This window comes from Neolamprologus brichardi, chromosome 16 (genome assembly GCF_056152115.1).
Source record: "Neolamprologus brichardi isolate AB-2024 chromosome 16, ASM5615211v1, whole genome shotgun sequence".
Lineage (NCBI taxonomy): Eukaryota > Metazoa > Chordata > Actinopteri > Cichliformes > Cichlidae > Neolamprologus > Neolamprologus brichardi.
The window spans coordinates 3754300-3782298 of NC_142119.1; the positions used below are offsets into that span (position 1 = coordinate 3754300).

At 40.4% G+C, this 27999-nt stretch overlaps 1 protein-coding gene across 10 annotated transcripts in view; it reads right to left on the bottom strand.

Annotated features, from left to right (window-relative positions):
* slc4a3 (solute carrier family 4 member 3) overlaps positions 1–27999 on the bottom strand; it is a 68469-nt gene that overhangs the window by 7197 nt on the left and 33273 nt on the right. For 9 of the 10 annotated variants that reach the window (XR_015720784.1, XM_087853107.1, XM_087853105.1 and 6 more), the window contains 16 exons: positions 18389–18534; positions 16134–16314; positions 15797–15932; positions 11318–11501; positions 10439–10541; positions 10081–10265; positions 9662–9881; positions 8619–8834; positions 8379–8527; positions 8085–8279; positions 7813–7995; positions 6104–6193; positions 5823–5989; positions 5454–5707; positions 3061–3230; positions 1172–1345 (listed from right to left, as the gene is read on the bottom strand). Coding sequence is in view for 9 of the 10 variants with exons in the window: in XM_087853107.1 (XP_087709233.1) it covers positions 1172–1345; positions 3061–3230; positions 5454–5707; positions 5823–5989; positions 6104–6193; positions 7813–7995; positions 8085–8279; positions 8379–8527; positions 8619–8834; positions 9662–9881; positions 10081–10265; positions 10439–10541; positions 11318–11501; positions 15797–15932; positions 16134–16314; positions 18389–18534 (2753 nt within the window). In the remaining variant the exon portion in view is untranslated. Of the gene's footprint in view, positions 1–1171; positions 1346–3060; positions 3231–5453; positions 5708–5822; positions 5990–6103; positions 6194–7812; positions 7996–8084; positions 8280–8378; positions 8528–8618; positions 8835–9661; positions 9882–10080; positions 10266–10438; positions 10542–11317; positions 11502–15796; positions 15933–16133; positions 16315–18388; positions 18535–23485; positions 23770–27999 lie in introns of those variants that run through there. The other variant, XM_087853111.1, reaches the window with a different exon arrangement.

Genomic DNA, 27999 nt, shown 5'->3' on the forward strand with positions numbered 1-27999 from the left:
AGAGTGTTCCACAATTCCCTTTTATCCAGTCATGTAACCGACCAGTTGCCAGTTAACCTAATTACTTGCAAAATGTTCCTCCAGCTGTTTCTTTTTAGTGCCACTTACTTTCCCAGTTTTTTGTTGCCTTTGTCCCATTGTTTTTGAGATGTGTCAGATTCAGACTGAGCTACTATTTTTCTGGAAGCAAGAAAATGTATGACATGTAAACCTTTGATATGTTTTTTTTTTCCCATGTGAAGAAAATATGGATTTATTTATGAGATCTGCAGATCACTGCATTCTGTTTTTATTAACATTTTACAAACCTTTCCACTTTTTGGGGATTTAGGTTATATTTTATGGAATTATTGTAGAAAATCATTGATGGTTTGTGTCAATCTTGACTAGCAAAGGTCTAAATCATGTACTTAGTAGTTTTCTTTTTTGTTTTTTTTAATTTGCATTTCCCATACATGGATCATTAGAAGTTTTCCAGGAATGACTTTCCCTCAGGTTCACATTATTTCATCCACTAATGTGAACATGAGACAAACCAGAGCTACAAGGCCATTTTTCTCCTTTGACTTTCTTTGGTTTACCAATTGTCTATAGTGCAGAAAAGCAAAGCAAAGAATGTGAAACAGGAACATTTATTATGGAGTTTATACAAGGGTGAAGGTTCGAGGGAGTGGAGGATTTGACGTCAAGGAGGTTCAGCTTTGGCAATTATCAACTTTTGCCGGTCTTTTAGGTGGTTTGGGGCAATTCTGCAGTGCAGAGGGTTCATGAGAACACATGAACGGTGGTCATGTTAAGAATAAGCTTATTTTCTTGCTCTTAAAAAGTTGACATTTAGGAAATGCAAGGTTTTAATTTGACAGTGATGACGTGTATGGGTTTAGGTGGATCTGTCCAAGAAAACATGAAACCCAAAAGCAAAAAGCAATATCTGCTTATGTCTTGAAATTATTTGGATGAGACAGCTGTCCATGATCACGGGGGCAAAAATAATCATCAGAAGTGTCAGGGGTCAAGTTTGTTTCAAGCCCTGCAAGTCAGTATTAGACTGATATAAAAACATGCCAACCTCCGCTGAATTATTTGCCGTATACAGTAAGTATCTCGAGGCTATGTGGGATCGGATGATTGTGGCAAACATTCTCGGAAAGCCTCTGCTACCTAAACCTACCGCCTGGAGCTCACGCTCCTCGAAGATCCTGGAGAGGATGAGGCGTCGCAGCGGCACCGTCATGATGAGGACGAAGGGGAACGCCAGGGAGGCCGCAGTAGACTTCACTACCCACAGAGCCACGATGCATGCCAGCTGGGTGATGGTAAACATGTTCATGCGCCATGTCTTCACCTGAAGAAACACACACATATTGGTCAGAGGGTTAGAAACCAGGAAATTACAGCACAGACAGACATATCCAGAGATGCACAAATCACATTTTTGGCTCCATCTAGTGGAAAATTCTGCATCTAATCATATGATTTAAACATGCATGAGGGTTAGATTTCCTGTCTCTCTTTTTTTAAGAAATTCACTCGGGAAAAATTTGAATTACAAAGCTATTAAGACTGGATTTTAAGACATGGGAATGGATGTAATTTATTTACAGTCTCATAGGCTTTATTGCAAGTTATCACGATAAGCAGCTGCAAAGTTGCTCTGGCTGTGAATGGGAGACCTGTTAGCAGGGAGTGTTCCCTACATAACAAGATCTAAGCGTTTCTACGTGAGAGAGAGAGCAAGCATCTGCGCACTTGAGGACGTGCTCTTTAAGTTTTGGTAAGACATGAAATACAATCCTACTATGTCGTCCCATGGAGAGTGTGTGTTTTCACGCACTGCTGCTGTGTGTACATAAAGATCCCACTACATCCCAGTTATAACTGTTTTTTAACATCTAGGTTGCTGCACATGTAAACACAGCAACTTTAGAAAAAGAGGTTATGTTTTTGAGTTGAAGGTGTTAAGTTGGTTTGGAGTGACGAGGATGGAGAAGATTAGCTGACCTGACAATATCGGAGCTTTGCTCCATGTAATTTTCCAGATATATCACACGTTGATGTACGAGTTATTTTTTTTATTACACAAACCTCTGGATGTATTCTGTGACCATGGCAGAGAGATAACCCGTCTCTATAAAGATGCAGGCTACTGTCACATTGCCTGTGCTGTTCGACCGCTTAACAAAAGTAATGAAACTCATAAAGACAGCCTGGCTGTGTGCGCATTAATTTATTTTAAATTTCAGCAACAATATATTGGGCAAAGGATGTTGAAGACGGAGCTTCATCCAGAGGTTCATGGATGTAGTGAAGGAGGACATGCAGAGGGTTGGTGTGACAGAGGAGGATGTGTCTTCTTATAGAAGACTCTCTCGAATATTGCAGGATTTTTACCTTTTAATATAAAGCATTTTGAGGCAATGCTATAGTCAGCTGATGCAATATAAATACTGAATGAGTTACGGGAGGCAAAATTTACAAGGTTTTAGAATACAGCCCAACACGACATGAAGTAACGCTAAAGACTAAAATTAAGACATTTTTTAAGAGTCTAGCTTTTATTTTTATCTTTTCTGATTTTTTTTTTTTTGCTTTAATATTTTAATTAGATGTTTTAAATTACAGATGTAAATGGTTTGACACCAGTAATACAAAGAGTAGATAAAACTATGCTATAGTCTGACAGCTGCAGGTGAAATAAGAAGAATGGATGAATTAGTAACCAGATGGCCAGAAAATGAACTGTGCTTTTCCCTAAACTGTTGAGGTTACTCTCAGATTGGGGTCCAAACTCCAGGAAAAAACTCTTTCGAAACCGGGACTTTAAACCAGAAATCTGGTGTGCATGGTTTTTATTGGGATTTGTCATTATCCACTGTGACGTTGTATTATGTCTCTGACTCTCAGCATCTGAGGCTCTCTGTTTTTCTTTTGATTTAACTCAAACGCTGAGGACGGACGTCATTTTGGTCCCGCAGTTGCTGCTCCGCTGGCTTTGGTTTCTCCATGTTACCACTCATAATAGAGCAGAGGGCATGTAAACATTGCTATTGCGTGTGCTACCTTGGTGACGTAGATGTGGTCCGGGTGGTGCTTGGCAGGCGTGACCATAAGCGTTATGCGTTCGTACAGCTGGATGCCCGTCAGAGAGGTGACCCCCATGTACAGGAAGATCCCGAAGAGCACAGCCAGAGGGATGAGGCGGAGAATATCTGTCATCACTATGGACATACCTGATGGGCAAACAGGGATTTAAAGGGGGACTTTTAACATGATTTTACTGCATGCGTGCACAATAACTGGCAACTGTGGAGAAAATTATTCATTCAACAAGGGAACGGGAACGGCCCTTAAAAACAAACACGCTGTCGTGCCTTTTATTAGAAACACACTCCCTCTTCAGATGCCTTGGTTAAGATACTCTCAGGGCTAATCCAAACAGTCTTCTTCCTAATCCAAACAGCATTTCACTCAAACAAAAGCTCAACAATCATGATGACTCACCACGCCTGCATACCCAAACTGGATCAAACTAGACTTAAGATTGCTTCGGGAACCCTACCTTAATTGAAACAAGACTTTCAGTCGGCAAAACGCAATGAGTCAGTGGATGAAAAACAATGCTGTAATGTCAGGCAGTGCATTTTCACTTTCACAAAATTTTCTTGTTGTAGAACGGCTGTCTCGGCTCATTTTGAAGACAAACAGAATGAAAAATTGTTGGGCTGAGTCAACCTTCATGAATGTCTAGACATGCAGGAGCTACAGAGCTGCCACTCTTCCAGCTCGTGTTTATTTACCTAGAAATAGCCACTGGTTCAGATTCTTGTTTTATTCCATCTTGAATATTGATCTGATGTAAATTCTGATCCTTACACTTTCCTTACATAGAACGATAAGAAGTATAATTCTGCCAGCCGATTACATTGTCTCCCCTTTTCAATTAATTTTAACTAAATTAAATAAGTTAATTTCTATGTTAATTTTGGCAAACTCTTAGAAAACAGACTTTTTTTTTCTGTAATTGGACAAAATAATTGTTTATTTTGACTTTGGAATGAATGTTGCTATACTTACTATGGCAGCAGCCACACAGTGTATATGCAATCATGTGAAAATGGACATTTTTTGCACCCCATTCAGTATCTTGTAGAGCCATCTTAACATTAAGTAACTTGAAGTAATCTTTTTCTGTCTTATTTTAGAAGAACTTTAGGGTTAATGTAGCTCATTAGGTATAGCATCAACTATTTGAGGATTAATTTATGCACAGTTCTCCTTCCTTAATCTTTTCCTTTTGTTGATTTATAATTTGGATCATTGTCCTGTTGCAAGACCCAATTTCAGCCAACCTTTAGTTTGGCTTTTGCCACATGTGGCACAGTGCATTATTACCAAACATTATGACTCCACTTTAGTCTCATATGTCCAAAGCACATTGTTCCAGAAGTGCTGTGGTTTGTTCAGATGCAAACTTTGCAAAGCTAAGCACACTATGTTCTTTCTTTTTACAGAGAAGAGGCTTTCTCCTAGCAACCCTTTCCAAACAAGCCATACTTGTTCAGTTTTTCTGATTGTGTTGTCATGCACTTTAATATTTATTCATTTATTTATTTATTTATTCATGCTAATTGAGACCTGTAGAGTCTGATATATAGCTTTTGGGTTTTCTAACAGTGTCTCTGTGCACTGAAAAATCGGAGATCTGGCTGAATATGCTGGTCCGTCCACTCCTGGGGAAAATGTGGCATTGTAGTAACACATCCGAATGCTCCAGACCAGAAAACTGACGGACTACTGCTTTTATAGAAGTGTCCAAACTTGCTAAAGATCAGTTAGTCAAGTGCATTTGATTAGCAGCATCTGGCTACTACTTATCCTCTTAACTCCTCCGAAAGAAGTAATGGTTTAATTCGTTTTTCACAGGACTGCACAGATTCCTTAAAAAACGTTCTTTTCATTTGACTCGGCCACTGGCTTCACTTTCAGGCATTGAGGCTCCATTCTTGTGTTAAAGCACCTTAAAACTGCATTCCTTTTAATGGCCTGCAGTGAGGAGAACATACCCCAATTCCTCAGCAATTAGGACCTTTTCCCAATGAGGTTATGGACTTAATTGATTATTTGAAATCTCACATAACAGAGTATGATACACATTTTTTAAAAAAAGAGAAATCGCAGTCAAAGTGCTGTAGACGTTCTAAACAACCATCTGTTTAGAAAGTCTGCAAATTGCAGTTTTCTTGAAAATACAAAGCAAAGAAATTTTAATAGATTTCTTAGAAATGTATTCTTTAAAAATAAATATACATAAATACAATGTATGCATATCTGAAACAACAGGCTTGATGTCAGGCCTGGCTAACTACAGTTGCTAAGCTATGATTGAAAAAGGAAGGGGTTGTGCTGCATAGTCGTTTGGTACTACCCACTCCCATCCTTGCCTCTCCTCTTACCAACAAGCACAGCCACAAGAAGTCCGGTGAGCCTCTGCTCTTTCACCTCCTGGATCATGGGCTTTTCTCCAGGAGCCGTGGCCTTGCTCATCACTGTGAGCGCGTTAACATGAGTGACAGAGCGCACAGTGGCTGCCGTGAGCCACGGCAAGCCAAAAAGGGGGCAGAGGGCACCCAGGATGACAATGAGCAGGAGATCCAGATGGAAGCCGGAGCCTTTAACCAGCCGACGCTCCTTCTTACTGACTATCAACCTAATGTGTTGGAGGAACAAGACGAAAACAATAAAATGTTTATTTTAGTAAACATATTTCATGCACATGTACAGAATTCTTTGCAACTGTATAGAATCATGGCGTGTGAACGTACGAAGTGATTTGAGTTTCCATGAAAATAAGAATGAACACAAGCAGGGCAGGAACAACAGACGCCCCCATCATCCAAGTGGGGAAGGGCTTCTTGTCACCAAAGGGGCTGATAAACCAACCTCTCTTATCAGGAGACGTGACAGAAAAACCTGATGGCACATTGAGTTTCTAAAAGAGAGAAAAAAAAATCTGTTTTTAATACTGAACAGAAAAATGTTTAAGAGCTTTTGAAAAATGTCTGCACTTGCTGTGCAGGATTTCTGTGATTAGCAGTGACGCTACCTGTGTGTAAGTGTCAGTAATGGCGTAATCCACCAGTACTGAAACTAAGATTGAGATCGGGATGCCAAAGTCACCGATAATCCTTCTGGCCTGGGGATATCAAGAAACCAAACATTAAATTAAAAGTGAAAATACATCCCAGATCTCATAGAGAGAAACATTACTAAGTCAAAGATTATGAAGAAAGAAGTCATGTAGAAGGGAACAACTTACTGTTGAGTGGAAAAATGCTGATTTGAATTGCTTTTCATATGAATGAGTATAAATTATATGACTGATCTGCTCTTTTTTCATCAAAACAAACCACTTTAGCTATAAAGACTATCAAGACTAGCCAGCAGCAGTTTGTCTGTAAAACAGAAGCTTAAAAACGTATTTGCATCACTGAATAACTGCACATAACCGTGTCAGTGCAGAGACAAAGATATTTACAATCTGAAATCACACAGCTGAATAAAAATCCACAGCCTACCTGCCTCGTCTCATCTTAAGCTACAGTTTACCTTCAAATATAAACTGTGAAGTCTTGATACATGCTCTGTCATCCAGGTACAGAAATGCCAGAAATGTTCATCTGGAACAAGTGAGTTATTCAGTCTTAGCTTACTGCAGGTTTTCCCAAACTTATAAATGGTACAGTTGCATAACAGTCATTATGCATTCAACTGCGAATGAAGAATACATTTGTATGAGTGACAAAACATTTCTGTCCAGATGGACAGAATCAACCTTCTGACATAAACGCTGAAGTTTTCCACCACTAGGAGTGCTAAAGAGCAATGTTTCATATATGGGCCTTGTTCTTTCACAGCATGTCACACATCCCAGCTGAGGTTTGGACACCTTTCCACAATATTTAGTGGTAACAGCATGCAGAAAAGCCACAGAGGATGAAGTTTAAACAACACCGTTTTTAACATATACAGCAAAATATGTATTTATTTAGAAAGTAAATGAAAATTAAATTTCAAGAAGATGTTTCACCTCTCATTCAAGAGGTGTCTTCACTTCTAAAACCAAATGGAAGAGAGTTCCAGAGAGGTATTTAAACCTTAGTGAGGGTTGCTGACCTCACCTGAGCCTCACCTGTGAAAAAGGGTGTGGGTCCTTAACATCACCAGAGGTTTCGGCTGAAACCACTGTGACACCTTCCCTCATCCTATCATGAGCACTGTACTTTAGACCCAGCTGCAGCTTCAGACAAATACTGGTTTATCTCAAGGACAAAAGCTCCCAAACACAAGATAACAACACAGTGCATGCTGTGCAGAGCAGCACTGTACTGTTCACCCTCACCTAAAGGGTAAAGGTCACTCTTTCGACAATGTCAATGTTCATTTTGGACCGAGAAGAAAGCGGGCTTGACAGAAGAGTAAAAGAAGCCATCTATGTGCCCTGTGTACAGCCGTAATTAAACAGATGCGGTGGGTTATGACACCAACTGTCAGCCACCTACAATGCAGTCTTGAGATCTCTTCCCAAGCGCCTCAACCCCCACTCACAACACGTGCCAGCTGACCTTAATAGATCATATGATAGGGTGAGGGCAAGGTTTCGCAGTGGTTTCACCCCTGTCTCCACGAAACATAAAGAAGTCCATTCACTTTAGACTTAGACTAGATGTCATAAAAATGCTCTATAGAGTTCATTTATATTCTCATGAGAAGTATGATATGATTTGTTTGAAAGGGTTAAAGGAAGTTTATTACCTTGCCACCTAAAAACCGGCTGTTTCGAAACTTCCTGAGAAAGAATGCAACAAAGAAAGTGCCCATCATGAGCACCAGAGAAAGAAGAGCAGTGTTAGGCTGGTTGTATATGGGACCATCAAAATTTTGAGACCCACTGGCGTCAGTGGGATACACTGTCATCAGTGGATGTTCCTTAAAAACCTGGAAGAAAAAAAAAAAAAAGAGTAAATCTATACAGTGTGACTGATTTTATTAGCGTTTGCAGGGCTGATTACTGTTTAAATTCTTACCTTGATGAGCTTAGAGAAAGTTTCATAGATGAAGATGAGGGAGATGAGGAAAGCGAAAATCTCCTGTGTAAAAGGTGAGATGTAGCGGACAAGGAAGCTACCCTCTGCTGCCACAATCACCAGGACGATGAAGATGAGCCAGAAGCCGATCCACACTCGACCAGTCAGGTACTCAAAGTTGTAGACCTGACAAAACTGAGTGAGAGGACAGATTAATCACCTGACAAGAGAAAAAGTACATGGGATGATATGAAGTGGGAGGCTTTGTGTTGTCATTGTCTTGTTAAAAGTCACCTTATAGAAGGCCTCTTCAAACACCAGTAAGGGTCCAGAGAAGCCAGTGATGAGAAGAGGTTGTCCAGCAAGCAGTGAGAATATAACTCCGATAGTTGCAGTGGAAACAATGAGTTCAGTCACTCCCATCATGCCTTCTGTTTTCTCTCCTGTATGCAGAAGTAGCCACACAGAGATAGACAAATTAGATGCAGTACATCAAAGAATATGGACTATATCTTTTAAGTAAGTTTTGATTACCCAGGAGGCCTCCAAAGGTAATAGTGGGTGACAGTGCGGCAAAATAGATGAAGATGACAGCAGCAATGCACTGCATGTCCAGGGCGTCTTTTAAGTCGCTCGCATATTGCGGGTAACGCCTGCGGATGTCGTGAATCAAACCTCCAAACGGCATTCCTGAGCGCTTTAATGGATCCACTTCCTGTTCTCCCTCCTCCTCCTCCTCAGGACTCAACTCTGTGGGCATTCATACAGGCATCACAACATGAACAAACTAATCCATCCATGGGTAAAAACAATAAACCACTGCAGTTCTTCAACTGGCCACTTGACGTTACCTCCAAAAGGGAGTCATTTCTTTTTGACCCTCATTTTAAAATGTCCAGCTTTATAGTAGAAAGAAACGTCTCCTTTATAACAGCTGTACAGGGGGTAAATTATGTGCTTTATCTTCCATGCTTAAATTTTATTGCTGCTTTTGTTTTTGCAAATATTAGTTCATTACTTCTGTGACTGACCAGTGGGTGCTAAAATACGTAGCGATTGATGCTAGCTGTTTATGAGGCGTCACCTCTGCTAGTTACTGATGTGGACCTTTTGACCATATTTATGCTGCCGGTTGCTTTTGGAAAAGACCATCCAAGAAGTCCAGCTTTTGTAAGCAAATTTCTAGTATTTTATTTGGTTGTTAATTAGCTTGTATTGGTTTCTGTCTATATAGTCTATATGCACATTCCTTGCTAACAAAGCTTTTTAGCATTTGGCTGATAACTTAACGATTCATTTGCTCTTCCAAATCTAATAATTTCTTCCTCCAAAAAAACAAGGTAGTGAATGAGTTTTATATTTTTTCTATTTACAATAGATTCTATGAAAACATCAGAACTTACAGAAGAGAACAGACATGAGAATAAATTAGACACATTTCTTCTGTTGATAGTCTCTGTTGATTTGAGCCCTAATACACAAGTCTCAAGTGTCCAGGTGTCTAGTTGTTCCCTGAAGTTTTCCAGCCTTTTCTGAACCAGTGCTGACTGGAACAATTCAAGTACATTATTTTTTACCTTTGATTTCTGACTCTACTCCAATTAAGGAGCTGTGCTTCTTGAGCTCTCTTTCCTTTCTCTTCCGCAGCATCTGCTTCTGGAAGTCAGCCACTGTCTTCAGGAGGTCTTTTCCCTCCACGTCTGATGGTGGAATCACGATGCTATAGTCCAGGAATTCATTGATGCCATTCAGGAGGTCTTGTCTGTCATCAGCAAAGTAGGCAACCTCATGGAAGTTCTAATCCAGAACAGAAGTGGATGGCCGTGACAGAAAAAGCAGGATAATTAGAAATCTGTGTGACTTGTCCAATTTTAATCCCCACTTTCTATCACTGGAAAGATATTATAGGATTCAAAACTATTTTGGTTTAGCAGATTATCATTATTAGTAAAAAAATTACACACCTTAGAGCCTTAGAATGAGATTTGGAGGCTACCTTGTCTGACATGAGAGTGGAGAAAGAACGTCCAATTTCATGATAGTCCATGTTGGACTGACTGGGACCGAGAAGGACGAAAATAAATCGAACAGGGACGGGAACCTCAAGCACCGACTCCAGAAGGACTGCCTCGCTCAGCCTGACAAAGGCCATAGCCGGCTGCTCCAGAAATTCAACACAACCTTACAGAAAAGGACAAAATAAAGAAATGAAAAACCTGCTTACTGATTTGATGTACTTCACAAGAAAAATATTCAGAGTGGCAGTTTGTGAGGCACAGCCGAATCAAGAAATTAGCATTATTCTCCCAGTGGTTTATAAAAACAGAGAAGAAAAACTCTGTCCCAAAGCTTACCAACTAAAACAATGACCGCCTCAGCGTCTTTGGGAATCTTGGCGAGAAGTTTCATAGATCTGGCTGTGGCTGGATGAGTCTCCGGCAGAGGGTGGAGAGATTTCTTGGAGGAAGAAAAGTACAAAGATTACCCACATTACTGGCTAGCCAGGGTGATGTGATATAACACAGAACTGCGCTAATAATGTGAAATTATTCTTACATTTGTGGGAACGTAGGTATCAACAGTCACATCTCATTTCAAACCATTTTTTATGCCTGAAAAATATCTTTTAATAAGCTGGTTTAAATTTGCCAACATTTTAAGCTGAGGGGGAACAAGTTTTCACAGCTAATATATCAAGATGCTTTAACCAGAAGCACCTGTACGCCGACTAAGAACTTAACTCAACACATGTGGCGCAGGGAGGCCTGCGTTCTCCGACTTCAAGAACTACTTACATGACCTCTGACCTTGTTAAGAAGCGTCTCAAAGGCCAAAGTGAGAGCCACGGGCCTCACATCAGGAATTTTGTGTAACCACGTTCAAAATCTGTGCTCACTGTGTGCTTCTTAGAACTTAATGCAAACCATAAACTAAAACAAGACAGCTCAGCGTTCCTTTAATCTCCGTCCACTTAGATAGCTGAGTCCAATTACCCCGGTGGGATCTTGTCAGAGCTACCTAATCACTCACTTTGGCTTTGGTAGAGACAATCTAACGCGCTGTCTGCCTGCACTGTTTCAATGACGTCACATTGTTTCATCGCCGAGACCCCATATTTCTCAGATCTCTGTCAGGAGCCTCTTAAAAATCAAATGAGCTGTGTAAATGACGTTAACTACAGAGACACTGACAAATGTGTAACGCATTGAAAAGAGAGAGAAGAGAAAACTTACAAACAGGCTAACAAAAACGTCTTGTTTGGGATCGTACACGGGTCCTTTGTGTTCGTGGTGCTCATCGTGCTCTTCGGACACCAATGGCTGGTTGGTGTCGTGGACGTGGTTGTGGTTGTAGCTGCCATGAAGACTGCTGGATGAGTGGTGGCGATGAAAACGATTTTTGTGATCGCTTAGATGGCTGCAAAAAAAATAAAATATATATATATATATATGCTATGCCTGCAATATGAGTGCAGTGACACTTTCACTAAACTGCAAAAAATGTTAATGTGATTAAAGTTAACATCACAATATTAAACAGCAATGAGCATCATGGAGGCTTTTGCAAATTAGCAGAACGCACAAAAGCACAGCCAAGGCTGTGAAGGAGATTAGGGTCACAGCAAGAGAGCAGATCCTAACGATGATATAAGCAACCAATACCTGTCCACTCATTGAATCCCAAAAGTCAATCTCATGTGAGAGCCAAAAAAGGGCTAAAAGATCATCAAAGTTATCAAATTGTTATATACATTCTCATTTCGAAATGCCAGTTGCAGTTGTTATCTCATCCATAGATATGGCCAGCAACTGCCATCCTATACTGTCTGCAAGGAAAAGCCTGCACAGTGATAGAAAACTGCAGGCTGGACATTGAGATGGGGATTTCAGGTCCTATCTCCAACACTTGAACCTATGCACACTCATACTTGTGGTGGTACAAAATAGACTACTGGTGTAACATTTCAATGCCTAAATCTAACCAGACAGTGTATGAAAACAAAAGTCAGTGAGTAAAAGTGAAAGGCCAAGAAAGTTACCTTCAAAAGGAGGTGGTCGAACTCGAGATGAAGATTATGGGATTATGCTACCAACAACTCCCCCAACTGTGCTTACTTTTGTTGCTGCTTTAGAACGGACACACGCTTCTGTCAACGAGGCGGCACCTCCAAAATTAAATGAAGTGTTAACTGCCCGAGCCTGCTCGTAGCTGGAGACAGCCAAGAACTGGTGATACCAAGTGATAAGGGTCATTCAGGGGAATAAGAGCAATGGAAATAGTCTGAATCAAATTTGGTGCAAGTCCAGTCTTGTAAATGTCAACATTTTTCCCCGGCTGAAGTCCATGACATTAATAAATACCTACGTGAACTTTCACAAGACCTGAAATTCCAGTGGGTGCTTCTGCAAGCACTTTTTCAAAGGTAAAAATCAGAAATATAATATTACCTCAAAGCCTCCAGAAGGTGCAGCTGCTTTTACTATTATTTAATAACTACTGTTTTCAAGGCCAAAAATATCAATGCTCAATTGCCTAATGCTAAGGACAGCTTAATCATTTTTAAGTGGGCTGCAGAATTACCTGGATTTTAGAAATGCTCAAAACAGCTGTGCTTCTTATTCACCTAATCCATCTTTTGTTCATTTAATGTGTTGACCATCTTTACCTCATGCGGCTGCAGTGGAGGTCATAAATCTTAGAAAAGTCATCAGCAAAATCCTTCCAAATTTAAACCGCTTTGCAACTAATCAGAAAGCGGTTTCAGGAAAATCCGAGTTGACACATTAACGTGATATTTGCATTACGGTATCAAGAAAACAGCCAGAGACTGACCTTTGTAGCCCTTATTTTCTCTGCTTTCTTTGCGTGTGATGTTAAGCACATTTCACCCAACTTAAAGACGAGTTTTTAAGCATGTCAAACTGGCCAAGTTTCACTACATCACTGTTCAGTCCACTGGTGACATCACCTCACTCATTAGGCCCACATGGTCCAATAAGACTGCGCTCAAATTGGAAGAGACAACGCCCCAAGACAAAAGAACGAAGTGTGACACTGAAGTCAATTGCACACAAAACGTTTCCAAAGGATCCTTAAAGTGGTCTGAGTAAGCGATGAGCTAAATCCTAGCAGCACTTCAGTGTGATTTTATTCCACGTCATAAATCTGATCTTTTAGCCTAGCGATGACTCTAATGACGGAGTGTTCTTTTCCCTGTGGAACCAGCCAGTGACATGCTGGGAATTTATGTGAAAAGGCAGCGAAATGTGGAACGAATGCTAAGAACGTCCACTGGCCTGCTTCTTCTGAGTGCATCTGCTGTGGCACTTTGTGAGCATGTGTGCAAAATATGTAAAAAAAAAGAACTGTAAATGTTGCCACGGTTAAATATTTTATTTTTCGCTGTAATCCATGGGTCTAACTAAGGTCACCACACCATTATCCAGGAGAGATTCTTCTTCTTCAAATCCAGGCTGTACCATTCTGCCTTAAAAAAAAGGGGGAACCTGGCAGGACTGAGGTTCTATGCTGTCAGGACAAAAAGGGACATTCTGAGCTCCTTGTAAAGTATAACAATAACAGGCGTGAGGGAAAATTCAACACCAGTTGACAAAACTGTCTCACTCCAAGTTCAAAAGTTGTTCTGGAACGCGCTTGTCTTCCTTATCTTATTTTCTATACTACTTCCACCTAAGTACAAAAGCATCATTTTAGAAAAGCAAAAGTCACAGGAGCTCTTGAGTTAAATATCATAAGCTGCAGAACAGGATTTAGATTTGTTTCTATTAATATTAATTGGAGGCTTTGTGAGTAAGATGGCAACATTGTATGTACTTCTGACAGGCAGGGCTCGTCTTTCCTCTGGTAATTTAGCCAACATTTACTCGACTTGTTTCCATTCTTTAGTTATGTAACTGTAAAATGTAATTCGCTGTGTTATAGAGTGCTATTCGATTGGCCACGTGTATCACAGTTTAGCTGTCGTGTCAATGCCCGGGCAAATCAGTGAGTGGCAATATCAGGGAGCACTGGAGTCACAGTCACATGCTTTTATTTGTTTGACTTGGGTACAGGATGTAAGTAACTATATCCTCACGTGTTTTGTGAATAGCTAGTTAAATATTACTTTTTTGAATTCGGATTATGACAACTAAAAGCACGTTCTAGTGTCCTATGATTACCACCACCTTCCCATATCTACTGATATACACTTCCGCTGGTTTAACAGCATCACACCCAATAATTTCCAACAACACCATCGATCCAGCAGTGGCAGGCTTAGACTTACTAATGCAGAAAAAAGCAAAGCGCTGAAAACTCCTCGGCTCAAATAACAGCTGAGCCAGCTAGAAAGAAACGGGAAACATTTGAAATGAAAACACATAGTTTTTTAGGAAAAAAGTAAGCCTGGATTTATAAAGTGAATTTTGGGGACACATAAATTTTACACTCTCCTTTTCACTCTCAGTGCGTAGGAATCAGCAACCGTCTTAAACAAAGGCAAAGATCAAACATCCAGGAAGGACCACACAACGAAGACTCAAACGCTAAGTCTAACAGCACAGGCTTTAACACTCAGTACAGATACAGCCCAGTCTTGACATTTGCAGTTCAGTCAACCCGGGGAAGTACAGCAGTTGATGAGCCAAGTCTTGTTAAATGTCACTTTTTGGAAATTCCCAGCTCAGTTCCCCTGAGTTGAATTTTTTTTCTCTCCTCTGTGGGATAATGATTAATGAGCAGGAAGGCTTGGATCTAATTCTTCATGCAACCAAACCTACAATCCAGGGTCAGAATGTAAACAAAGCTGCATCCACAGTACCCTAAATTGACAGGTTGGTTAATACATGGGTAAAGAACCAACTAAATCTCACTGATTTTAGGGAATATCTCATGAAACAGAAGTCAAGGGATAAACAGGAAGCTTTTTTTCTCAAAGATCCAAAGATAAACATGTTAAGGAAGCACATTCTCATTAAGCTACTGTAAATCCAAAGGCATAAAGAACACTTAAACAACCTTTTCTTAACATGAGTGTGTTACATGTTAATATGATCTTTACTCAGGGTCAGGCACAAAGTCAAAAAGAGCCTTAACCAGACTCCTTTCAAATATTTCAAGAAAGCTAAATAGTTTGTTTTTCTGTGTCCCCTGACACAATGAGAACTTTTGGAAAAACTTATACACCAAGTCACATCTTTTTTTGTGCTCTCTATCTGTCAGAGCTAGTGCACACACTGGCCTACATGCCTACAAACATAAAGCAGCAGCAGTGCACAGGATGACACCCTGTGTTACAAAAATCGAAGGTGGTGTTAGCATTTTAATTAGTCTTTATAATTAAACTGCTGCAAACCAATCGGGGAAAACAATCACTTTTGTTTCTCTGATTCACTGCTCTGCTTCCACCGCTGCCACTCCCTCCCTCACTTCATTCACTTTCTAGCTCGCTTCGCTGCCACTGCTCACTTTCTCTGTCTCTTTTCATGCTCTCTGTATCGCTGATGGACAGTGTCTCAGGATTTCATCAGTGGCAAAGAAAAAAAGCCTCGCAGATTAATTTCTGGCTTTTATTTTTCATCTCTTTTCCATTAACTTGAAACATCTTCTCCTTGAACTGTGGTTCTTCACTGTTTACCACCGCAGGAAATAATGTTATGAATTGGTTCAATCGGGCACAGCCTAATGCTAGTGTCAGCCTGGTTACTGACCTGTGTTTGAGAAGCAGGGCCCGAAGAACGTTGGGCCTGTCCTCGGCTCTGATCTGATCGGAAATGATCATCGTCTCCACGACCAGGTGGGCGATGCCGGGCAGAGAGGTCTGGTCGAGGTCCAATAGGATGGCACCTAGAGAAGAAAGGCCAACCCAAACATATCGCTGCTGCAACTTTATTCAGTCTTAAGAAGAAGAAACAGTTTTAAGCAAGCTTGAAACAAAGCAGGAAACAATTTGCGGTTTTCTGCATATCACAGTTATGTTTGTGAATTTCATTTCAGCTGCATGACTGATAACCTGATGCTTGCTGGACACACGCAGGAGCTTTTTACCATGTGTGATGGTGCGGCGAAGCTCCAGCAAGCTGCGGAAGGACAGCGAGGCCACATGAGGTTTTCCCCAGCGGTCTGTCTCATCGTCCACATCCTCCTCGAACTTGATCCAGCGAGCACGCTCCTTCCATCGCATTTCATGGTCCTTCTCCACAATCAGCTCGTTCAGCTCCACAAACAACTGGAGATAAAACAGGGCAGAAACATAAGCGCTAAAGCACACGCTTGACCCGTTACACGTACCTGTCTAAGATTACTTTTGGAATATGTTTGACAACTGTGTTATGAGGGTGTAACTCAGTGGGGAAAAACATGTCAATCACGTTGTTTATAATCCATGATCAAGTTCCTTGGAACGCATTTAAAGCTGTGAAAATCCCCCCAACTTCTTTTCCAAGTTCCTATCTTCAATACAGTTTGTTTACCAAAACATACATGGAGAAAGAATAAAATAATGATTGAAGACAGTGCACACAGCACACTCTACCAGCTAAGAGAAAGGCTGTGTGCATCATGTACTCGCTGTCTTTGGACAGAACTAAGAAGAATAAAGTGGTCCGGAGGGACAATCTGTTACATTTTTAAAAAGAGTGACTTTTTTCCTCAGAGCAACACAATTCTTGTTTTTGACTGTCAAACTCAGAAGAAACAAATATGCACTTTGTGCTTAAGCTACAGTAAGACTACACTTGGGACCTGTAATTAAAGCTCTACTGCTCAATACTTATACTAATACTAACTAGGATTGTGTGTGAGAAAGGGGAAAAGCATACACAAAATTATCCCCCAACTCTGCAATTCCCCTGAGCATTGCTGATCTATTTTCGCCTTTTCAAGCTTTTAGTTTTGGTTTGTCTGCCTACAGTTTACATCTGCATGTTGGTTATTTCTCAATCCCTTCATCAACCTTTTTTCAAACACAGACTGTAAACGGATAAAGCCATCGTGACGCAACTTATTGCTTAGCAAAGGTCATTCTAGAAGCACCAGCTTTTTCAAAAAGGAACCAGTCTGACCGAGAAACTGAAACACAAGAGACATTTAAATGATAGCAACTTGTTAACTGAATATACCTGGATTTAATTTATTTTTTGACTGTAATTATTTACAAAAAGAACATCATGTTATAATCAGCAAGACGTTAAACCATGAACTCGTGAGGAAGGTGTTTACTTAGGTCACAGGTCACGAGACGAGGGCTGTTCTCCCATAGACTTCTATGGAAATTAGTTTCATTATGTAGCCAGAGGAGATGCCCCCTGCTGGCCATTAAAAACAATGCGGGTTAAAGGCACTTGCATATTAAATAATCATTACAGCCACAGAAGCTACATCCATCTCTTATAATCACTTTTGGAGAGCAGCAGGGAGATGTTAGTGGTGTCATGTATTTAATATATATTCTTAGCGCTTATTTGCTGATTATATTGTTTTATGTATAAGAGAGGCCCAACTCTGAGTACAATCTGTGCCAAAAAGTACTGACAGGAAATTGCATGTTTTTACAGAGAATATGAGCTGCAGGCAGAAAGTGAAACTAAGTAGAGTGTTTGATCGAAAGTTAAAGTGTGCTTGACGTGTAGAGGAAGTATATAAATAGACCACTTTGAGCCGTGTCTTTTTTTGCCATTAAGAGAATACAAAAGAACTGGATTTAATACTTGGTGCCGTGACCCGGATTCTTTTGTGGCTGAGGGGACTAATTCGGAGTTTAAGGTACGATCTGATATGAGGCAAAAAAGGTAAAGCCATTGTACAGTGTCTCCTTTTGTAACTTGCTAGCAGCCTTTGGATCACTTATTAGTTAAAGGACAAGATATTTTCCCTGCAGCACCTTTATTATGCAGTAAAAATGCCAGTAACAATCTCAAGTTGTTGTCACTGTTTATCTCTGCCACTGTGCCAACACAAAATTATTTAACACTGTTTTAAAGGGTAGAATTCTTAACAAAGCAAGCTATTCAAAGAAAGCTCACTCATGAAACAAAGAAGTTTCTTTATGATGCTATCATAATAAAATCGAAGACTCACAGTCGTAGAAACAACTATCAGGAGGCTGTGAGCCCCAGCACATGTGCAAAAGTACTCACATCTGACTGTGTCCCTGCAACAGTATATGTCTCCAGGACCACATTTTGTCATGCTGACGCACAAAAAACAAAAACTGTAACACGGTGAAAAGAACACCAGCTATGCTACTGCATGTGATTAAAAAATTAAGCAAAACAAAACATGACTGTCACTGCGCTGCAAACCTCGTGAGTTTTCTTTTCCGCAGCCCTCTTCTTCTTCTTCAGGCTGGACAGCGGCGTAGAACTGTTGCTGGTTCGGCTCATGTGACATCGGGACGACTTCTTCACCAGGTGCCGACGCACCCCAGGGTTATCCTCAAATCTGTGACCTAGTGTTGTCAAATCAGAATGTAAGAGGTCAGAATTGCTAAGTCATGATGTCTGGATTATTAGTAAACAACCCGAATATTTACATGTAGTAAGAGGTAGGCTAAAATGCTTTTTTTTTGTTAACACATCAAGTGTGTGTAATTATAAATTGTGCTCCATACTGGAACGTCCAATAACATAAGGCACAGACTACACAGTATTGTGTGGAACAGGAAATTGTTACAGAAGAGGAGGTTTTACGCACAAACATTTGTCAGTTCATAAAAACTATATTCAAATTCAATTTCCTCGACCTGCCAATCACATGTTATTGAATTTTGGATAATGAGGCAGCCTTGGCAACGACTCTCCATTCACCAGAGGGGGAAGATTGGGTGGTCCCTAAATTTGAATAAAGGGAATGGAAATATAAAGCTAATATAGCTTTTCCACATATGTGGAAATATGTTTAGAGAGAAATGATTTCAAGTTCTGATTATCATAATCTATTTACAATTCATTACAAAACTAAAGAAACACAGGTTGGTGGATCTGGTTTGTGTATGCCAAAGTAATAGTGGACTGTACTGCTGCCGACCAGCCAGAGCAGCCAGTGCATGAAAATAATTTCTTCCTGAGTAAACACTGTCTTTTTTAATTTTTCTCCCTGAGCAGCTGGAGGCCGAGTGTTTGTGTGTGCACAAACTGCTGTTAGTGTTCCATCCTGCTGCGTCATGCCTTCCTTGGGGAAACAGAGAGAATGGAAATGAAAATGAAGTTAAGCTATATTTTATTTTGTAATGTCTCCCAGGCGAAAACTCTGAAGGTTGGCCTTGTTTGACCTGCCTCAGCTGATCTGAATGAGCTTTTTTTTTCTCACCACAGGGCAGGGCAAAGAAAGGGCATTCCAGTGTAGGTGAAAAGGACATTCTATCCATCTTCTTGAACTCGTTGAACCCATGTCAGACTTTCTCCAAACTCGCAGAGAAACCATGACTTAGATGCCCAATGAAACCTGAACCATAGTAGGGTATAATCCAACACACTAGAGCAACAATTGTCCAGATATTTTGTGAATGTCTGATGAACTTTCAAGCATTTAGAAAAAAAATCTTTGGAAGTATCAAGGCCTGTAACCTTACATTTGCTCATAGAGCTTAATGCAATTAATGTAAATACTCTTGGGGAGGCTTAAAAAAAGGTGAGTAAGAAGATACACTAATCATGGGAAGCCCCCAGCAGCCTAGGCTTATTACTGCATGACTAAAGGGGACTCAGGGTCACGTGTCACAGCTCTAACTACATCACTTTCCTCTAAATGAAAATTCTAATCTTAAAAGCAGAGTCTTTCTCTGAAACCAAACTAGAAGCTTGTACAACAGAAGACGGGCCTGAAATCTGAAGGTTCTGGCTCCCACTCTAGTTTTAAATACCCCAGAAACCACAAGTGAACCAGCAGTCTGAGAGCAAAGTGCTCTAATGGGGTGGTATGAAGTCTTTAAGATAAAAGGCGGAATGATTATTTTACAAGTTTAAATTCTATTCTAGATTGAACAGGGAGCCAGTGAAGAGAAGCCAGTATGGACGAAATATATTTTGTCTTTCTTGGTCCCGTTCAGCAGTCTTCCTGCAGAATTTTGGATCAAATGAAGGGTTTTCAGGGAGTTTTTAGGACATCCTGATAATAGTGAAAAACAGTAGTCCAGCCTACAATTAATGAATGCACGTACTAGTTTTTTCAGCATCACTCTGGGAAAGGATGTTTCTAATTTTAGAGATAATACACAAATGGAAAAAAGCAGTCCTACATATTTATTTGATATACACACCGAAGGACATATCCTGGTCAAAAATGACTCCAAGATTCCTTACAGTGTCACTGGAGGCCAAGGTAATGCCATCCAGAGTATGCATCAAGTTAGACACTGTATCTCTAAGATTTTAAGGGCCGAGTACAATAACCTCAGTTTTATTTGAATTTAGAAGCTGGAAATTAGACGTCATCTAGGTTTTTATGCCTTTATGAATAGATAAAAGTGGGTATCTTATGCATAATCAGTGAAAATGTGTGCTATGCCTTCTAATGATACTAACTTCTAATGACACGTTCTAAAACACATTCAGAAAGATTTTTTCAAATAAAATGCCAACATGCAACATTTCAAATTACATATTTTAAATTTTGCTTCATATCAATCCAGCCTATAGTCGCACCACTCCAGTTATACAAACCCACAGGCAGTAGTTAAGAAGATGTTGTGAAATACAGTCTTTAACACGATGAATTTGTGTATAAAATAATACAAATAAATAACATAAATAAAACTACTGTATGCTAGCCGTTCAACAATGAAGCAACAATGTACTGAGTTGCAGTGCTCAAAATGCTAAGACTCGTGATGGCAGCGCTAACATTTCGCTTTCTCTCACTGTACATTTTCATTGTCATTTAATGTCACATGAAAATACTGGCCTTGGGTTAAAAAGAATGGTAAATGGTAAACGGCCTTTATTTATATAGCGCTTTACTAGTCCCTAAGGACCCCAAAGCGCTTTACATATCCATCCATATAAAGGAATCACTTTGGTTGGAATCATAATTTGACACATCTTCTAAAACAGGTAATAAAGAACTAAATGTATTTTAAGACCTCCAAAAATAAACCCCAGTGCTTTCATCTGCCTCGGGAAAGGTAAAAAAGAAGTCCAAAAATGCACATTATAACCTAATTATAACCCAACCGCCCCAAACATGTCCGGCTGGATAACCACTGCTCATCTACAATCACAATGAACACCGGTGTACCACAAGGCTGTGTGATGAGCCCTTTCCTCTACTCCCTCTTCACCCACGACTGCAGACCTGCCGGTGGTTCTAACACCATCATTAAGTTTGCAGATGACACCACGGTGATTGGCCTCATCAGTGACAACGATGAGGCCGCCTACAGGGAGGAGGTGGATCGTCTGGCTGAGTGGTGCGACACAAACAACCTGCTGCTTAACACCGAGAAGACCAAGGAGCTCATCGTGGACTACAGGAGGAATGCTGACCCACATCCACCCATCCACATTAAGGGGACGGCTGTGGAGCGTGTGAGCATCTTCCTGGGAGTCCACATCTCCGAGGATCTTATCTGGACAACCAACTGCTCCAAGCTGGTCAAGAAGGCTCACCAGCGCCTCTTCTTCTTGAGGACTCTGAGGAAGAACCACCTGTGCTCAGACATCCTGGTGAACTTCTATCGCTGCACCATCGAGAGCATCCTGACCAACTGTATAACAGTCTGGTACGGGAACTGCTCTGCCTCGGACCGGAAGGCGTTGCAGAGGGTCGTGAAAACTGCCCAGCGCATCGCCGGAGCACCACTTCCTGCCATAAAGGACATCTACAGGAAGCGGTGTCTGAAAAGGGCTGGGAAAATCATCAAAGACCCCAGTCACCCATCACATAGACTCTTCACCCTCCTGCCCTCTGGGAGGTGCTACAGGAGCCTCCGGACTAAGACCGGAGGCCTTAGTCCGACTCCTGTCAGACTCCTGACATCTGACCCACGTTAAACACATGGACTGAACATACACACACCCACAACCACCTACACAAACACACACACACACACACTGGATAACTGTACCCTCATACACACAATAATAACATGGACTGAACCACCACTCACAACCACCAGCACTTTATACAGCCTCTGTAGAAATTATCCACATATCTCACTTATCTTAACTGCACTACTGTATAATTCTATGTAAATAATCATCCTGTACATACGATAATTTTTAATTGTACAACTGTTTATAACCTGCATAGTTCACATTTCTGTATAGCTGTATATCTCAGATTTCTGTATAGTTTTTCATTTTTATATCCTGTTCATAGCCTGTACTCACTACAGCCTGTACATACTTATAGTTATAGCATATTCATAACATACCTTCATACCGTGTACATTATAGCATACCATAATACAGCGGTCCCCAACCTTTTTTGCGCCACGGACCGGCCTTTAAGGTGTCACGGAAAAATACAACAAAATAAAACTAGTACTGAAAAAAAGAAGAGTTATTCATAACACACGTGAAAAGACCCAGGAAAACAGAGTTAACGATAAAAACGATAACAAAATAACGCTGAAAACCGATAAAAACCCTAATAACCACACATTTCACACCTGAGCCTCAACTCTCGCGGCCCGGTACCAAACGACTCACGGACCGGTACCAGTCCGAGGCCCGGGGGTTGGGGACCGCTGCCATAATAGACCCATTTCTGTAATATACTTACATATCTATATTATTGTTAATATATATTGTAATGTATCTATATCATGGCTAAAGCACTTCTGGATGGATGCAAACTGCATTCCGTTGCCTTGTACCTGTGACATGTGCAATGACAATAAAGTTGAATTCTATTCTATTCTATTCTAATTAAGGTTTTAACTTTAACTTATATCCTATACTCAGGCTCATCCCAAAATTTCTCATCCATGTGGTGGAGCATCATGACAGCACTAATACGCCATGTTTCAAAGCCAACACAGGGATTAAAAAAGCAGAACCACTCATGGTTTGTCAATGAAATGTCTTTCCGCTCTAGCTGTGGATGAGCCCAAAGCCAAATAGGTGCCACTGGATCAATAGAAAAGTAGGAAACAGCAGCAGTCGAGCACTATGTCAATTCAGTCAATACCGTGGACAACACTGTTCAGTGTGTGGCCATGAATGAGCCTCTACTGCCAATAATGAAGCTAGCAGCAGGCTAAACGATCAATGGAAACAAGTGAGCTCCCTTCCATTGATTAATCATGTAAAAATAGAATAAAATGCTTGCCCATGTGAATTCCCTGATGTGTTTCGGAAGCATGACATAACTGTCACTGCTGTCAAATATCAATCATTTAAACAGATGAAATCCTACTCAGGAGTGGTGAACCTCTACAGAAAATACGGCCAACTTACGGATAGGCTCGAGGGGTGACCCCAGCTGGCTGTGGATTGACTCAAGCAAGTCATAATCATCAAAATTCAAGACAAACTCTTCAAAATCCTCAAATCCATCCAAGATTGAAAATGAACTGCGGTGTTCAAATTGGTGTTGCTTTGAGGTTCCAAAGCCTTTCTGGGTGCTGCAACGTCGTTCTGGTCCATGGTGCTTCTTGGTTCCTTGGTTCTCCTGTCCCTCAATGTCTGTCATCTCCACGGTCGGTACCTCCTCCTATCCACCTCTCTCCAAGAGGACACCCTGCTCATCCAACTCTTGAATCCCGTTGCTCTCCCTGGTCTACTGACCTGAAGAGTCTGGATGCAACTGCCTCTTTGCGTTGGTTGTGCAATAGCACCCAAGTCCAAGCTAACCGACTCTCGAGAGAAAAAAAACAGTTGGTGGTCACAGTAGCAACTTTTGAAAAATAAGTTGCACGCATCAAAGTGGAACAAAAATGAATCTGTGTGATTGTCAATCAAAATATTCAATATTCCTTTCACTCCAAAAATATAAGTTAGTCACATGTGCAGATCCTCAGTGTCACAAAAATACACTTTTCCAAATGCAAAGCTGGAGCAGCACCCGAGGCAGCAACCTTCTGCTAGATCCACCATCAGAGAGCTAAATAAAAGATTTTGGCATCCACTTTAGCTGCAAATCCAAAATCACTTATTGATAAGGGATGGTCTACTTTAACAGACCATCAGCTGTCAGCTGAATGGAGGCACCACCCTTTTCTAACAATGCCCACACGCTATTGATTATTGGGGTTGCTGGCAAGGCATGAAAGAGCGGATCAGAGATCGAGAGTTGATGCCTTTTGTTTCCATAGCACCACAATCACTTTCAAACAATGTGATGTATAGAAGGGCCAAAGGCGATCTCCACCTAAACTGAATTAAACTGAAAAAGCACACATACACAGCACAAAGAGAGATGCAGAAATACATACTGAGAAACAAACAATACACCAGCTGAAATTAAACCGATCTGATGAGAAGAACAGAATACCCGCTTCTGCACTCCGCGTTGAGGATATATTGTTTAACGGCGTTAATTGTTAGAGGAAGCTGCACCTTTCCTTTCCCTACATCTCCATGGAAACCAATGCATCCCCCCGAGATGCCCTGGTCTCATTGGCCAAGCCAGGTGCACCAATGTGAGCTGAACAGGACATTCACCATGTCCATTGGGTTTGTGACTCACTCTGCATTTGTACGAATGGCTGCATGAGTGTGTTGTGTGTATACACGGGTTTTTTGCTAGATTGGATCTGTTTGATCAAAACTGCGAATTCTCTTTAAAACCAAACGATGCTTTGCACAATAATCTGAGTCTAGTGGGTGAACTTCGCACTGTAACATTTCCATCAAGCATACCTTGTTTTTCCATTAGAGAATCTCATAAATTGTTCCATTTTTTGCTGTCTCACAAGACTGACAGCAGCACTTCGAGCTTTGTATGATGTGCTGCTGCAAAAAACACTGATCTGACGAATGCCAGCAACCACAGGCTTGTCATTTGCAATTATACTCTTCCTTTTTTTATGCCCCCCTTTTCCTTTATCTCATCTTGGAGTTTAAGTCCCAGTATTATTTAATTAATCACCATATTTAACAGTTGGCCCATAAACGTCCCAACCTGAATATTAACGTCAAAGAGTGTCACATTGCTTTTAAACATCGGAAGCACAGATTCTGATATTTTAAGCTTTAAATAATGATATTTAAAGAGGCAGACTAACATTACTGAGGTCATATTCCCATTTCGGTTGAGAAGTATCTTTTTGAATCCTGTTGAATACTGTCAAGAATACCTCAAGTTGATTTTATTACCTTACAGCTGTCAACACAACTCGTGTTTGGCCAGATTTTCTGTTGGTCTATGCTAACACAAAATTTTTGTACTATTAAATTAATTAGCTATTTAATTAATCACAGGTACTAAGGATTACAGTGTGCATCTTACTGCTGTTAGTCCACCATTTAACACCAAAAAACCCCCCCTCCAACTCTAAGCTCTAACTCCACTGAGCCTAGAATGCCGGTGATAGCTGCTGCTAGGAGTGTTAATTTATTTGGAATGCCAGGGGGGAGTTGTTAGCAGAATGAGCGTGTAATTGGTGTGGGTGGCTCGCTCAAAGCTGTGAGCATGGTGCCAAAGCTCTGGCTGTCTCGTAGCTCTTCACCGAGTCCTCACCCTGAATTTTAAGAGTGAAGCCCCTCATAATTTTGGCCCTTAATACTTTTATTTTCAAGTAACACTACATCTGCCATCAATCTAACAGTTAGCACAGTAGTCTAATATAGGCCATATGGTCTATTTGCAGAGTTCGGTCCATAATACAAAGAGAAAAAACCTCGGTGTGCCTTTACTTACCAATCTGCACACACACAGCTCGCCATCATCAAACATTAACTTTTGTGTGTTTTGTGTATCTAAGTAACATATTGAAATATCAAAATACAACTGAAACATGATAGAATAATTGTTGTTCCTCACAGGTTCCTGTGAGTCTGATTCTTTCCTTTGACTTTAATAAATACCTGCAGTTTCTCACAGCATGCAGCCGTGCCCTCATTAATGCATGTGGCACATCAGCATTAACTTAGGATGTTAGTATGCAATTAGATCTGACAGTAAATAAAGTTTTGTTCTTCTTCTTCTATATATCCCTACATCTGTTAACCAGATTTCAGGGTTATAAGGCAGACTTGTTTATAATAAAACAATTCTTGTCTTGATAAATCCCACACTCTACTGAGCTATCAGATTTTCATGGTCCTTTTTCAGTCCTTTTTTATATTAGATTGCATACTCTTATCAGAGTACCTGTTTATTTGTGCTGCTCATGTCATTGTTGGAATAAACCGACTGTGTCTGTATTCGAAAAACTGTGTGTTTTATGAATGACCTGCTGAGGTGTTCCCTCCCATCTACATGTGGTTTAATAAGTGTGACTTGTTGCAAACTTGTCCCAATCACATCACGGATTAAGACCTGTCTGTGTACTTGAAGGGCAAATTACCAAAGTGTAACAGGGGAGCAGACACTAATGATATACATGGCCATTCCATGTTCTAAGCATCACTCCCTACAAATCCAATGCCCTGTTTTTCTGTTTCTAGAGGGGCCCTAAACAGTCAATGATTGCTCTGCTCTGGGAAAGCAGGAAAAGCCAGGGGCAGGGTCGGCGTTGAAGGGGAATCGACTGCAGGCTTCTGTTAATTAAAGCCCCCTGATGCTCGGAGAGAGAGTATTTCTGTGGCCATACAAGCTTTTGCTTCCAAAAAAAATCCTTTTTTATTATCACTTACAATTTCTTTCTGTTAATTCTGAGCATTTAAGCATGGACCTTCACTTCCTAAAGTGATGCTTTGTGCAACATGTGGTAAAAAAAAAAAAAAGTCTCCCACAATTAAGACTAATCGTAACAAAATGAAGTATGGAGTGCAAAAATAAGTGTAGCTCATGTCTACTTCCATAACTGTGCTACAAATTACAATATGAAGCCAGCTGCTGTTAAGGATACAATATATGTAAAGCATGGTGACATATAACTGAATAAATACAAAGACTTTATAACGGGAACAGCCTACATTTGCAAAAATTATGAGTCAATATTATATTCCTCCTTCCTCCATCCTTTGTTTTGGAAGGCTTATTTTTAACAGTGCATACGTGGGGCTGTGTGGGCTGGTTTCATGAGACAGGATGTGTGGGATGTTCACAATGGAGCCAAAACAGCAAAACCTGTCAATGTTGGGCCTCAGTGAAGAAATGGAGTCAATAAATGTTGCAGGGTCTCTAGGTTAAAAGAAGCACTGCTGAAACCAAATACCGTTTGTAGTAGACTTTCTCCTTTCTTTCTTTTTTTTGCATCAAAAGCATTAGTTAGGTCCAATTATACTACAAATCTGGGACTAAAGTATTTTAAATCTGTGCAATGCTGTGCTTTTAAATGTAAGAATTTGAAATTTAAAGATATTTAAATAAAAGGAACTGTTGAATCTGATTTTAATACATTAATATTCTTGTTCAATCAATATTCAAATATTCAAAATTCAATTATTTAAAAAAATTATATATATATATATATATATATATATTAATATAAAGATAAAAACGTGAATGTGAATGTGTAAGCATAGTGTAAGTACTTTTCAGAGCCAGCAGAGGGCAGCAAACCCACAACACACATTATTATTATGTCATCAAAAATGTCCTGTTATTTCTGGATATAATTAGTCACTTAATGAGAGGGAAACAGGGTTCATTTTAATCATTTAATCTGTAGTCAAAGCAGCAGGCTTTATTATGTCTTCAACAGCACTCAAGATAACATCAAGGGAAACATATCCAGCTCTCTGTTAGGAGTAATAGATACTGACATTGACTTTCCTTTATTGCGAGGTGCACACAGCCAAGAATCTGAAGTCACTTCCACGTACGATCAGATCAGAGCACTGATGCGAGTTAAGGTCTTCAT